This window comes from Camelina sativa, chromosome 5 (assembly GCF_030686135.1).
Source record: "Camelina sativa cultivar CO46 ecotype springtype chromosome 5, ASM3068613v1".
In the NCBI taxonomy this organism is placed as follows: domain Eukaryota; kingdom Viridiplantae; phylum Streptophyta; class Magnoliopsida; order Brassicales; family Brassicaceae; genus Camelina; species Camelina sativa.
In genome coordinates, this window is record NC_141884.1 from 21,509,681 (window position 1) to 21,525,708 (window position 16,028).

General features: G+C 29.2%; 1 protein-coding gene and 1 pseudogene across 2 annotated transcripts; one reads left to right on the forward strand and one right to left on the reverse strand.

Annotated features, from left to right (window-relative positions):
* Positions 1 to 2,366: 2,366 nt before the first annotated feature.
* LOC147944133 (FBD-associated F-box protein At1g60410-like) lies at positions 2,367 to 5,305 on the reverse strand (annotated as a pseudogene). The gene is made up of 5 exons (XR_015598081.1): positions 5,215 to 5,305; positions 3,106 to 3,907; positions 2,874 to 3,014; positions 2,667 to 2,768; positions 2,367 to 2,444 (listed from the first exon to the last, which is right to left on the reverse strand). The product of XR_015598081.1 is annotated as an FBD-associated F-box protein At1g60410-like (transcript).
* Positions 5,306 to 6,189: 884 nt separating this feature from the next.
* Positions 6,190 to 7,008, forward strand: LOC147944134 (uncharacterized). Its single transcript, XM_087512472.1, has 2 exons — positions 6,190 to 6,279; positions 6,382 to 7,008. Exons 1-2 carry the CDS (start codon positions 6,190 to 6,192, stop codon positions 7,006 to 7,008), a joined length of 717 nt encoding a protein of 238 aa, XP_087368598.1.
* Positions 7,009 to 16,028: the final 9,020 nt, after the last annotated feature.

The window sequence follows — 16,028 nt, forward strand, 5'->3', positions numbered from 1 at the left end:
AAAACGAAATTAGATTGTAGCCTGTTTTGACCAAATTATATTTCTAGGTAAACATTTAAATAGATGGTGCATATCAATACAAATAAAATAATATAAGAAAGCACTTTGTGATTAAAAAAAATAGTATCATATGTATACGAAAATCATAGACAATAATTTTGTCCACCATGATGAAAGATCTTTTTTTTTTTTTATCACACAGAAGGATCTATTTTTTTTGGTAATTATCTAGGGATTTAAAACCATTCGTAATTTCGCAAGTTATTCTACTATTTTCTTGTAATATACAGCTTTCGCGTTTTCATCATTGTAAATTATAGAGAGTGTTTTGAATTCACAACACAAAAGAGAATCAAAACCACCAATGTAGCACAAAAATAGAGTGAGAGAGGTATTTTCTAACTAATGCTTCATCAAAAAGTGGTCATTAACTTTATAAAATAACTTTTAAAAGTGCTCTTTAACATCATAAATCTTCAAATCTAACTCTTAATTTGTTAGATTCCATAAATCTATTCAAGAATTTTATAAAGATGAGAACGTCTCCAAGATAATTGGAATCCAAGTCCACAGCAGGGACATGTGACCAGAGATGTCTCCAATGACACGAGAAAACGCTAGTGTGAACCAAATCCTTGGTAGAGAGTTCAGAGAGGATCCAACATAACAAATTACATGGCAAATCGCTTAGAACAATACTTGCGTTCACCCCTAGGGGTGAACCTCTCCATTCACTCTCTTATAAAATAAGGAAATAAAATCAGTATACATTATTATAAAATTAAAAACTTAAACCGCTTTTTAATAAACCCAAACCAATATATATGAAATCTAAACACTAATCATCTCATTTGTGAACCCAAACCGACATATAATTTTTGTTTTACTTGTAAAATCTAAACCCTAACCATCTCATTTGTGAACCCAAACCGACATATAATTTCGTTCTAATTGTGAAATCTAAACCCTAATATCTCATTTGTAAACCCAAACCGACATATAATTTTGTTCTACTTGTAAAATCTAAACCCTAGACATCTTATTTGTGAACCCAAACCGACATATAATTTCGTTCTAATTGTAAAATCTAAACTCTAACCACCTCATTTGTAAACCCAAACCGACATATAATTTCGTTTTAATTGTAAAATCTAAACCCTAACCATTTGATTTGTAAATCCAAACCGACATATAATTTTACTCTAGTTTTAAAAATCTAAACCAACCCAAATATTTAACTTTCCTTAATTAAAAGTATACAGAATTTGTTTCCTTAATTTGAGTTGTTTTTTTAATTTAATTTTTATTTATTTTTTAAATGAAATATTAGATGGAAGATTCTGATTGGCTGAGAGAAGAGGGAGTGATCTTATATTTGGTGGTTTTTCTCGAAAACCCAAAAAATGTAACACAAAGCTACGACATAATAACAATCCTAAGTACGAAGACACTTGAGAGATTAGGTCAGAGAACATTTGATTGTTTGGCAATATACGAGTGATGTTATTTCTAGATAGTCGACAACATCTAAGATAAAGCATTTCTTTTTGTTGTTATTTTTAATTTATATTATTAATCTTAAAATAACTTATATAAATTTGGCGGTGATTTTTAATTTGTATGAGTTTTAATTTATTTTTAAGCAATAAATAAAAAGTTGGCAACTATCTTATCAATCTTGGCAAGAAAATTTATCTTTGGTAAGAAAAATTCTAATTTATGAATTTTGACCAATATATCTTTGCACCAACTATAACTATCTCTAGTTAGGTTTTTTATATATATATCATTCCAAAAATATATATATTTCTAATTTGATTCCCAACTAAAATATTTGTTACCATGTTTCTTTTTCTATTTAGATAGTGTTCAGTTTCGTCTAATTTTATGTTATATCTAAATGTAGTAATTTATATATAAGGTTTCTGAGGACATGTTGCCCATCATACGGCGCACCAACTTGCCTCTATGGGAGGCTCCGCTCACTTCGTTCCAGCTCCTCTATTGTGTTAGCATTGATTTTATCTCTAGATATCTCATGAATGGTCTTTAATTACTACAGCATCCGGGAACCACCATGTTCGTGTTTGTGACGAGTTGAGAACTTGAGATTTGCAAAAGAGAACAAACCTGGTATTTGGTTAGACAATTTGCTCGTTGAACGACATATCTAAAACAACTAGACTTGGCATATACAGAATGAATTCACCAGAGATACACACCAAAGTTGTGTTTTTTCTTGGAAAGAGAGTGTTGTAATTAAGTTGATGACACATGTGAATATCAATCAGATATATTTCTTCAATCTAATTATACCACCAGTTCCATCCTTCTCACTCTGGTCCTGTCTTTCACAGATGGTCGCTCTATTCATCCTTCTCACTCTGTCGAATAACATCCATTATAAGAACTAGGAAACATAAAACCATTGTCAACAAAAATATCTGAAAAGGTATTACAATAACTGTTGGTAAGGTAAACTGAATTTATGTGAGACAACAATATGATGTAATTAGCATAACAACAACATTACACTAGATATCTACTCTCCTTAATATATATCCTTTTGCTTCTCTTGATGATGTTACAGCCTAGCTACTTATAAGTATTTTCCTCAAGGCTTTACAGTTGTACTTAAAATACGAAACTAGCATCATTTTACTTACTGTTTGTGGTGTCTTCAGCTGAAGGGAGTGGAGTGAGGATAAGACACATTGAGGCACTGGTGAAAATTGAATCTCCTCTATCTCTGGGATACGGTCAAGTTCCTAGAAGTAATATAAACAAATCATATATATGAAAATATTTATTGGTATATATATGAAGCAAGCTCAGTTTTATGACATGAACAGAGGCAAAGTAATGAAACGCACCAGAATCAGCGAATGTAGATTCGTACAGCATCCCAAAAAGGCTGGTAGGTATTCCCACGAAGACTTCACTAGTGAAGCATCCAATCGAGTCAAATTGAGAAACTTAGGCAACTTTCCCACCTGGGAGTACTCATGGATGAACTGTGTATAGAATAGTAAATATGTCGGATATGAAATTGAATACAAGCATAATTAAACTCTTATTAAAAACTAATCGCTTATGTGTGCGTACCTCTCGGGTCACCTCGTGAAATTTGGATATTCCAAAGAGGAATTTACGGATCTTCTTTACCTCCAACGGTCGATGTCGTCAAACATAACATCGACGTCTACCTTTGCGTAGGGGCCAACATTACGTATGACAAAGCGTTCAGGCCGGTAATCACGGACACTCATGTACTCGAGTCTCGGAGCATCGATTACAACATTGGAATCTTGTTCTTCTTCCTCGGGATCACGCTGAGACTCTAGTGTGAAGCTTTTCAGTGATTGAGAACGAACACATACAACTTCCATATAGTCCTCAGGATGTGTAATCACGGTTAAATCCTCGAGAACCGGACAGCTTGAGATGAGATTCTTCAGAACAGCATGGCCATCAAACTTGACCCCCTCTAAATACATAGTCTTGACACGAGGTAACGAAACCAATTCTGATCGTGGATGATCAAAGACAACAGCGTAGAGAGTCAAATCCACCAATGTCGAGCATGAATAGAGCGAGAGAGGCATCCTAACCAAGGCATCATCAACATCCACCATATTCAGAATAGTTAGATGACTAACTCCACGCTCAACCACTTCATCTATCGTGGACACAAAACTCTCGTGACAGTGCTCAATATCGACATCATAAACCAACTTGAACGAGTCTAAAGCCAGGTCAGGTTCCAAAAAACAATCTATAAAGCCCATCAAATCGAAATCAGTATCTTTGAAATCACCGTAACCCAAATCCAAAGCAGGAACCTGTGACCAGAGATCTTTCCAACGCCACGACAAGATACTGGTGCTAACCGATTCCTTGCAAATCACTTAACCTATCTTTCACCAAACTGCCTTCGGTTTTGATAGACTTCCTCTTGCTTAGAGACGTTGTAGCCATGTTCTCTGCCTAAAACCCTAAATTTCACACAAAGCTACGATGTCAGGTTATAAGTACGAAAGATTAGGGAAGTAAGGAAGAGAAGAAGAAGAACCTTTTCAATTCGGTGACAGATATTTTTTTTTGCTAGATTTCAGATCTCTTTGACAGTTTTCTTGATAGTGTGGCAATTACTAGACCACCACACGTCATGACCTTTCAAATTACAATCTTTAAAATTAAAAATGATTAATTTTCTTCTTTAATACTTTCCACAAACTTATCCAACAAAATACAAATAATTGACTTTTCTTTGAATTAAAATCTTGGTCTTCCATTTTCTACTTCTGTAATTAATATGATCAAAAAAATTATAAAGTAGCAAAATAAATTTCAATCTTTATTGACCTCTTTTTGGTATTATCATTTAAAAATGGTTAATTCTGTCTTTAATATCCTTCAAATGATTTCACTTTTGTTTACTCTAACGTCTTTTATATTCTAGTTTGTGTGATTTTTTTAATTATTTGTGTATTAACCAGCCAAAAAAAAATATTTCATATTTGGCCATTCAAATTTTAATCTTTATTAATTGACCATGTTTTGGACATTTTCAATTAAATAATTAGTTTTTCACTCTAATATATATCCCATAATTGATTTACTTGATTTTGTTGATAAATTAGTCAAATATATATAGATTACCTACCAAAATAATTTTCACAAAACATAGCTATGTTATTTTCCAGTTAACTATTGACTGGGTAAAAAACTAAGCACATTAGATTATGATTGAAATAGCATATTATTTTGATAATTAATAATTAATTTTTGAATGGATTTATGTTAAGAATTAACTAGATAATTATAAAGCAATACATAAGTAAATTATAAGCACTAAGTAAGTGAAATTATGGACAAAAAGAATGAGAACAAATAGGCTTAAAAGCAAAAGTTCTAAACTTAGATACTAAAAATTATCATGTTTATAACTTGAAACAATATATTTCACTTGAAATATTAGATTTCACATATAAAACCTTAAATCTTTGTTCAGTAAATAACTAACCGTTTAGTTTTTATTTAGTGAATCGTAGTAAATTACTTAACTGAAATTTTAAACACAAGAAATGAGAATCAAAAAAATAAAAGCAAAAGTTCAAAACTTAGACCTTATTGTGTTTATACCTTGTAAAAATATTGCATATCTTCTTCCTTTGAAATGTTACTTTTTTTTTTTATAGAAACCTTACATACTCTTGAGAGATTTTTTGCTAGATTTCAGATATCTTTTGACAGTTTTCTTGATAATGTCGCAATTACAAGACCACCACACGTTGTCAGTCATGTCCTTTCAAATTTCAATCTTTACTGACCTCTTTTTGATATTTTTAAATTAAAAATAGTGAATTACCTCTTTAATACATTCCACAAACTTATCTTACAAATGATTCACTTTTGTTTCTCTACATTAAAACCTTGGCCATACATTTTCTAGTTATGTAATTAATATGGTCAAAAAAATTATAAAGTAGTTAAAATAAATATTGTAGTAAAAAAAAATAATTTGTAATATTAATTGGAGGACTACTTTTCTCTTTAATTTCAATCTTTATTGACCTACTGATGATTAAATTGGTTTAACTCTTGGTCTTTATGTTTTCTAGTTTTTTAATCAATATGGTGAAAAAACTTACTCCCTAAGTGGATAAATTTGTCTAAAATAATAGCTTATCTACAAAAATAAAATTTTCACAAAGTACATTAGGTTATGATTGAAATAGCATACAATTTTAACAATTAAGAGTTAACTTTTGAATTTATTTTTGTTAAGAATTAACTAGATAGCTAGAAAGCAAAATATAAGAAAATTACAAGAAATACAAAAGCGAAAGTACAAAAAAAAAAAAAAAACGAGTAGGTTCTAAAAGCAAAAGTACTAAATTTAGATACTAAGGGGGTGTTATTCAATTTTGGATTTTAATGGATTTAGGTGTATTTCAAAATTCAGCGTTATTCAATTAGGTATTTTAGAAAATACAATAAAATCTGCTGTTATTGGATTTAACATTTGTTGGATGATTTTAAAGCATTTGTAAAATCGTTGTTATTTTATTTCTAATGGATTTTGTTTCACTTTAGATTTTAATGTATTTTACATCCAAAACATGAACAATGACAATCCTAACAATTTTTAAGTATTTCATCTCTCTTCTCATAAGATATCTCCCGATGAAATCAATAGCATCTGGTGACGTCGTCATCGTCGTTGTCGTTGCCGTTGTCGTTGTCATCATCGTCATCGTCGTTGCCGTCGTCATCGTTGTTTTCGTTGTCGTCGTCATCGTCGGCGTCGTTGTCGTGTCGTTGTTGTCGTAGTCGTCATTTTTGTCATGGAAACCAAGTGCATGTCTTTTGATGCAGAGGATCAGAAGCTATGTTTCAAGTATCACTAGAAGCAGCAGAGGAAGCTATGTTGCAACTGTGAAAATTTGCAGAGATGATGATTGGACTGTGGACAAGTCTTCGCTGACAACAATCTCTTTTCTTGGCAAAGGAAGCTTCGGTTGTGTCTCTCTTGAGAAGGACTCCAACTCCAGACTTTGGGCAAAGAAGCCATCGCCTATGCATCTCAGAAACATTCTCGACAAGGAGCTCAGGATCATGCATCGTTTCCGCGATCATCCTCGCATCGTCAACGCCTCAAACACTCTTCACTTCCCAACCAAACCCTCCGAATGCTACTCAATCTTTATGGAGTACGCCTCCCAAGGTAATCTCAATAAGATGATCTACGGTTCTCGCATGAGATCACAGACGATACCTGAGTCTTTGGTCCGACGTGCGGCTCGTATGATGAATTTGCGTGGTCGAGATATCTCTTCGGAGGCTAGAGATTTCGTGTGGCGGTGCTTTGACATTCATCCATGTAGGCCCACCGCAGCTGAGCTCTTGAACCATCCTTTCATTACAGGAAGATCGATCACAGAAGCGGACAAGAAGATATCTAGCTTGTTGATTCCTAGTCTCTCGAAACTTCTCTTGGTCTGATCCTTGATCCTCTCTCCTCTGCTGTGATATATATGAAATCTCTCTCTTTGTACTTTCAATTCAAATAAATAAGAGTCGTGAAGTACGAAGCCATAAAGTTAGAAGAGCTTAAGCTGAAGAAGTACGAAGCTCGAGAATTTGCAGTTTAGGAAGGAAAATTTTGACAAAAACAAATGAAAAAACACTGAATTTCATTTTGATTTTTATTTAATTAAAACTAAACACTACTTTAAAAAATGAATTGATCATATCAAATCTTTAAATATCTTGAGCTTAATTAAAATCTTAAATTTTGTAACAAATAGTTGACCACCGTATTTGATAAAAAATATTATATTATATATGCATTTTTTTTAGATTTTCTGTTTTGATTACAAACGATCTTGCTGCTCTCTATCCTTCCACTTGTTGAACCTTCTTCACTATCTTGATGTCACTAAATTAGCTAACCTCATTCCACTCGTTGAACTTGGTGCCACTAATTCTGATTTATAAAAAACTAAGCACATTAGATTATGATTGAAATAGCATATTATTTTGATAATTAATAATTAATTTTTGAATGGATTTAGGTTAAGAATTAACTAGATAATTATAAAACAATATATAAGTAAATTATAAGCACTAAGTAAGTGAAATTATGGACAAAAAGAATGAGAACAAATAGGCTTAAGAGCAAAAGTTCTTAACTTAGATACTAAATCTTATCATGTTTATAACTTGAAACAATATTTTCACTTGAAATATTAGATTTCACATATAAAACCTTAAATCTTTGTTCAGTAAATAACTAAACGTTGAGTTTTTGTTTAGTACTGAATCGTAGTAAATTACTTAACTGAAATTTTAAACACAAAAAATGAGAACCAAAAAATAATAAAAGCAAAAGTTCAAAACTTAGACCTTATTGTATTTATCTATATATACATTTTTGGAGACATTTAGCAAATAAATCCTAGAGTTGGAACCTATTTACAAGCATGCCATTAGCATTAATTATTTATTTATTTTCATTTAATTTATTAATATTAAATTTCAATTTTTGGAAACAAGATTTTTCATCCTAAAAAAATTTCCAAAACAATAGGAACTACATATTAATATTAAGTTTATAATAAATTTAATTAATATTAAGTTTTCAATTTTACAAAACAATATTTTTTCCATGGAAACATTTTCTAAACAAATTATATACATACATATTGGGTCCATTTTAATAACCAAAGGTTACTAAAAGAAAAACAATGTGGAATTCTGTCAATCCCAACAAATAACTGTTAACAACTTTTATTTGCATTTCACAACAAAATTATATATACTAAAATTAATTGATTCTTTATATATAAAACATACAAAACTACAATACAAAATTATCCTGTACATATATCTAAACAATTTAAAATAAAAATACTACTATCTGTAAAAAAAAAACACACAGTATATTCCTTCTATAAATCACTGCTTATTTAATAGTATGTTATACACTTATACAATAATATAAAACAATAAACCTTAAACAAAATATTTTCTAATTTCTATACTAACTAATATACCTATATTTGTAAGGTTGTACATTTTAAAAATACAAATTAAACGAATATCTAGTACCTTGTAAAAAAATTGCATATCTTCTTCCTTTAAAATGTTACTTTTTTTTATAGAAACCTTAAATACTCATGAGAGATTTTTTGCTAGATTTCAGATATCTTTGACAGTTTTCTTGATAATGTCGCAATTACAAGACCACCACACGTTGTCAGTCATGTCCTTTCAAATTTCAATCTTTACTGATCTCTTTTTGATATTTTTAAATTAAAAATAGTTAATTACCTCTTTAATACCTTCCACAAACTTATCTTACAAATGATTCACTTTTGTTTCTCTACATTAAAACATTGGCCATACATTTTCTAGTTATGTAATTAATATGGTCAAAAAAATTATAAAGTAGTTAAAATAAATACTGTAGTAAAAAAAATAATTTATAATATTAATTGGAGGACTACTTTTCTCTTTAATTTCAATCTTTATTGACCTACAGATGATTAACTTGGTTTAACTCTTAGTCTTTATGTTTTCTAGTTTTTAATCAATATGGTGAAAAAACTTACTCCCTAAGTGGATAAATTTGTCAAAAATAATAGCTTATCTACAAAAATAAAATTTTCACAAAGTACATTAGGTTATGATTGAAATAAAATACGATTTTAACAATTAAGAGTTAACTTTTGAAGTTATTTTTGTTAAGAATTAACTAGATAGCTAGAAAGCAAAATATAAGATAATTACAAGAAATACATAAGCGAAAGTACCAAAAGAAAAAAAAGAGTAGGTTCTAAAAGCAAAAGTACTAAATTTAGTGTTTATACTTTGTAGAAAATTAGTTTGATATTTTTTACTTGAAATGTTTGATTTCATATGTTAACCTTATCTTTGTTCAGTAATTAACTAAACATGATAGTTTTTGTTTAGTGAATTGTAGTATATATACTACGTAAAAGTGAAAGTTTAAACATAAAGAATGAGAACAAAAAATAATTAAAAACAAAAGTTAGAAACTTAGAGCTTTTTGTGTTTATACGTACCTTGTAAAAATATTGCTTATTTTCTTCTTTTGAAATGTTAGTTTTGATAGACATACCTTAAATATTTGTGAGATATTGTGTTCGTGCATTTTAGTCAATATACTATATTTTCTATAAGAATAAGTTATTTAAATAAATAATTGATTGGAAACAAAAATCAAAACTAAATTAGATTTTAGCCTGTTTTGACCAAATTATATTTCTTGTTAAACATTTAAATAGATGGTGCATATCGATACAAATAAAATAAATTATGAAAGCACTTTGTGATTGAAAAAAATCGTATAATATGTATACAAAAATCATAGACAATAATTTTGTCCACCATGATGAAGGATCTATTTTTTTGTTGGTAATTATCTAGGGATTTAACCGCAAGTTAGTCTATTATTTTCTTGTAATATACAGCTTTCGCATTTTCATCATGGTAAATTAAAGAGAGTGTTTTGAATTCACATGAATAAGTTTTTATGACAAGACAAAAGAGAGTCAAAACCACCAATGTAGCACAAAAATAAAGCTAGAGAGGTATTTTCTAATTTTAGTCTAATTTTATGTTATATCTAAATGTAATAATTTATATATAAGGTTTCTGAGGACATGTTGCCCATCATACGGCGCACCAACTTGCCTCTATGGGAGGCTCCGCTCACTTCGTTCCAGCTCCTCTATTGTGTTAGCATTGATTTTATCTCTAGATATCTCATGAATGGTCGTTTAATTACTACAGCATCCGGGAACCACCATGTTTGTGTTTGTGACAAGTTGAGAACTTGAAATCGATGGCTGTGAAGATTGTAAGGAGATTAGGGCGAGAGAGAGCTAGGGTAAAGAAGAGAAGAAGAACCTTTTTAATTGGCAGAGAACCTTTTGCTAGATTTCAGATTTATGTGATAGTTTCTTGACAACGTGGCAATTACAAGACCACGACACGTAGTGAGTTAAATTGTCAAAAACAATAGCTTATCTACAAAAGTAAAATTTTCACAAAGTTCATTAGGTTATGATTGAAATAGCATACGATTTTAACAATTAAGAGTTGACTTTTGAACTTATTTTTGTTAAGAATTAACTAGATAGCTAGAAAGCAAAATATAAGATAACTAGGATTTAACCCGCAGTATACCACGGGACAATATTTTTAATTTTAAAAATATAAAATTTATATTGTATTTATTTGTTATTTATTATTGTTTTATTAATTTTAAAAATATAAAATTTTACAGGTATTTGATTATAAGTATTCAAAGTATATGATTTTTGTAGTATTTTCAAGGTTTTAACCCGTGTAGTATATGTATAGTATAGTAATACATTTATCTCCTATTACACATCTAAAGTATTAAAAAAAAACAATTCCACTTAACTCCCTATATAGGATTAATGCCAACCCATCTCACCAAAATCAAATAAGTTTTTGCGTAAAAAAAAATCAAAACAATGTTTTTTATCAAGTTTAATTATATTAATTGTTTTACCAAATTAGTATACTTTTATAGTTTATAATTTTTTCATGTCAATATATGTAGTTTATGATAATTAATAGAATTTTAATTTTTTTTGGTAATTCCTCAAAAAATAAAAAATAAACCAAATTATATGGGGAGTTTTCAACATATTTAATGTGACATTTTATAATTGGATTTTTGGTTTAGGAAATTTATTAATATTAATATAATTATGAATATTGTAAACTTTTGTTATGGAAAATATGTTGTATATCATTTAAATTTAAGAAATTTTAGCATCCATAAAAATAGTTTTGGAGATTTAATGGGTAGAGTTATTTTTTGAAAAATCGGAATGTATAGATGTTGTTAAGATTTATGGCAATAAATGTAACAAATGTTGGTCAATTTAAGAAAGTTTAGTATTTGAGTTTTTCTGCAATGTTGTTTATGGAATTGTTTTAGGGGTTAATGTTGTAAAAAAAAAAAATAAGTAAAACTTAAAAGGCATAAACCAAAATGTACTTCAAAAATGTTAATATAGATTACAAGAAATACATAAGCGAAAGTATGAACAAAAAAAACGAGTAGGTTCTAAAAGCAAAAGTACTAAATTTAGATACTAAGTTTTATCGTGTTTATATTTTGCAGAAAATCAGTTTGATATTTTTTACTTGAAACATTTGATTTCATATATAAAGCTTATCTTTGTTTAGTAATTAACTAAACATGATAGTTTTTATTTAGTAAATTGTAGTATATATACTACGTAAGTGAAAGTTTAAACACAAAGAACCAAGAACAAAAAATATTTAAAAACAAAAGTTAGAAACTTAGAGCTTATTGTGTTTATATATACCTTGTAAAAATATTGCTTATTTCTTCTTTTGAAATGTTAGTTTTGATATACATACTTTAAATATTTGTGAGAAATTGTATTTCGTGAATTTTCATCAATATTGTATTTGTTTTTAAGAAAAAGTTATCTAAATAAATAATTGATTGCAAAAAAAAAATCAAAACTAAATTAGATTTTAGCCTGTTTTGACCGAATTATGTTTTTTGTTAAAAATTTGTTTTTAAATAGATGGTGCATATCAATACAAATAAAATAAAATAAGAGAGCACTTTGTGATTAAAAAAATAGTATAATATATATACAAAAATAATACACAATATTTTTGTCCACCATGACGAAGGATCTATTTTTTTGTTTGTAATTATCTACGGATTTAAAACCATTGGTAATTCCGCAAGTTATTCTATTGTTGTCTTGTAATATATAGCTTTTTCGTTTTCATCAAGGTAATGAAAAGAGAGTGTTTTGAATTCACATGAATAAGTTTTCATGACAACACAAAAGAGAGTCAAGACCACCAATGTAGCACAAAAATAAAGAGAGGGGTATTTTCTAACTAATGCTTGCTTCATAAAAAAAACTAGATTTTAATCCGCGGTACATCGCGGGACTATATTTTCAAAAGTAAAATAAAAATAAATTTTTTAGTAGATTAAATATATACATATATGACTAATGTTTTATAAATTTTAAATGTATATCCCTTATATCTATATATTATTTAGGTTTACCGGTTTAAAAATTTAAGTTTACCAATTTAAATTGTTAAATTCAGAATATAACTCGTGATATAACATAGTACTGCTTGTTTATTTTACATAATCACAATTTAATAAACTCAATCAGATATGCCTAATATTCTAAGACGATGGTGTTAACAAAATAATGAACTGATGATTTACTAACAATTAATGATATAATTGTTAGTTTTTATTAATACAAAAACTCATCCCGCTACATACCCAAACACAATTTTTCTTTCTTGCTTAAGTAAGACATGCATGTTTTTCAAAATCCAAATAACAAAAAATGCAAAAAAAAATAGTTACATTAATTTTATGTATTTTATGATGATTTAAAGCAAGTAAATTAAATAAATCAAACAAAGATGATAGAAAAATAATAATTTTAATTAAAAATATTATTTTATATTTCAAACAAAAAAATTTAATTGTGTATGGTTATAAGGATAGTAAATAATTAATTGAAGATATTGTAATTAATTTAATTAGATATTGTAATTAGTCATTGATTGATTAAGGAGATATTTTAGGAATTTTTGTTTAACCCAAAATATTGGTTTTAAATTTTAATTTAAAATTTAATGATAATGACATTCCTTGTAAATAAGTAGTAACTCTAGGATTTATTTGCTAAATGTCTCCAAAAATGTATATATAGATAGTGGTCAATAACTTTATATATGAAAATTGGCTAACTCTCTCTATATGAGTGCCACATCATCATTCCAGCATCTACCATATGTCCAAAATTAATGTTAACTTTAAAATATATAGTCTCTTTTCGTCTTCCATTCCAAAAGTTAATGATTCATTCATCATTATCCATATTTAATTGTAAAAATAATTATTTATTAAAGTTGAACATTTTTATCTTATATAGAGATGTTGTGATGAAGGGGAAGGCTTGGGCTCTAAAGGAAAAGATCACACAAGAATGATGCAAACATTTAAAAAAATTCAAATAAAATCAACATTGCTCGGTAAGCTAATTGTGTGGCAAATTGCTTTGTTTATGATTTTTGTTTTATTAAAAGTTTCTATCTCTATAAGATCTAACAAAGCTTCTCTCTTTTCCATCTAAACAAGGTTATAAACGAATCTTATGATGTGTCTTTTGTGTGAGTGATATTCTTGAAAAGGTTACTAGCTAGAAAAAAACTTTAATATAAAGAGTAGTTGTTCATACATTGATTTTCATTGCATTAGTGAATAATAAAAAAACTATAAATTACAATGATGAAATCATGAAAACATGACATTTAAAATAAACAAAATAACAAAAATAAAGAAAAAAAACTCGCGGCGTAGTACGGGTAATCATCTAGTAACCTTAAAAAGTGCTCATTAACATCATAAATCTTCAAATATAACTCTTAATTTGTTAGATTCCATAAATCTATTTATGAGTTCCATAAAAATGAAAACGTCTCGAAGATAATTGGAATCCAAGTCCAAAGCAGGACATGTGACCAGAGATGTCTCCAATGACACGAGAAAACGCTAGTGTGAACCAAATCCTTAATAGAGAGTTCAGAGAGGATCCAACATAACAAATCACATGGCAAATCTCATAACTTATTATATCTGGAGACTTTTTTCGAAACCCCAAAAAGTGTAACAAAAATCTACGACATAATTACAATCCTAAGTACGAAGACACTTGAGAGATTAGGTGAGAGAACATTTGATTGGTTTGCAATATACGATAGATCTTATCTCTAGATCGTCGACAACATCTAAGATAAGGCATTTCCTTTTGGAGTTAATTTTATTTTATATTATTAATCTTATATTAACTTATAGAAATTTGCGGTGATTTTTAATATATGTTTAAGCTATATAAAAAAAAAGTTGGCAACTCTTGGTCTTTCAATCTTGGTAAGAAAATTTATATTATGGTAAGAAAAATTCTAATTTATGAATTTTGACCAATTATATTTTTGCACCAACTATATAACAACCAAGTTAGATTTCTTTTTTTTTATATATCATTCCAAAAATATATTTTTTTAATTTGATTCCCAACTAAAATATTTGTTACCATGTTTCTTTTTCTGATTAAATAGTGTTCAGTTTCGTCTAATTTTATTTTTTATGTTATATCTAAATGTAATAATTTATAAGGTTTCTGAGGACATGTTGCCCATCATACGGCGCACCAACTTGCCTCTATGGGAGGCTCACTTCGTTCCAGCTCCTCTATTGTGCTAGCATTGATCTCATCTCTAGATATCTCATGAATGGTCTTTAATTACTACAGCATCCGGGAACCACCATGTTTGTGTTTGTGACAACTTGAGAACTTGAGTTTGCAAAAGAGAACAAACCTGGTATTTGGTTAGACAATTTGCTCGTTGAACGACATACATTACACGAAAACATGTGCTTTGCGACCGACAGAATCGTCGTAAATGAGTCGCAAAGTCGCTATGTGTGACTACTTAAGAACTAACAGAAACCGTTGCTAATATTTGGTCGCAAAATATTTTGGTCACAAAACCGTCCTTTATTTGCGACGCTTTTTAGACATAACATGTAGTCGTTAAATAGCGACTATAATCAGACAGTGTTTCTTCGTCATAATTAACGACCGTGTAGTGACTGCATTATCCTGTCGTATAATACGACCTGTTTTAGACGATCCTTTAGTCACAATTTGCAACATTTTGAAGACTTATTTAACACTTCAAACTTGAGGATGCAATTAAAAAACTGAAATGTTGGTCGTAAAGTAGTCGCTATTGTAGTCACAGAATAGTCCCAGAATAGTCACTAAATAGTCTGAATCTTTTGTGACTATCTGAAGACTAGGAATTATGGTCGCAAAATTGTGAGCTGTTTACAACGGATTTGATACTTTGTATGTGTTTTTTATAAATGTAAATGGTCGCAAACTAGTGAAACAATTGCAATTCATTTGTGACTGTACACAATTTAATTTGAAAAAAAAAACCTGCCATTAAAATTAGATACCGAGTTTGAATGATTTTAAACAAAACGATACAAATCATTCATGGATCCTATCTAGAAATAGTTCTAGTAGATAGAAATCTTAGAACGCAACCCAAAAAATAGTTATTGAGGCTTAAGAGTTAAATATTAACTTAAGTATGAGAGGTTGATACTAACAAAGGAGAAGGGGTTGGTGAATTAGCTGGTGAAGTGACTGGTGAAGTAGCTGGTGTAGTAGTTGTTGGTGCAGGTGGGTTGGATGCTGGGGCGAGTGGCTCATGGGCTGCTTGGTGAGAATCCATGAATTATGCAACCCTGGGATCACTGGTCTTCAAGTAGGAGACGAGCATCTCCAAGGATGCAATTCGGTTTTGAGCATTGTGTTGCTCATCATCACGTCGAGCATCTTCTCTGAGACGTCGAGTGTTTTCTT

Bases quoted from the DNA above. Each gene is read 5' to 3' on its own strand.
- LOC147944134 (XM_087512472.1), top strand. From the start codon at position 6,190: ATGAAATCAATAGCATCTGGTGACGTCGTCATCGTCGTTGTCGTTGCC. The intron at 6,280-6,381 runs GTTGTTTTCGTT...CTTTTGATGCAG, and splicing joins TCGTCGTTGCCGTCGTCATC to AGGATCAGAAGCTATGTTTC.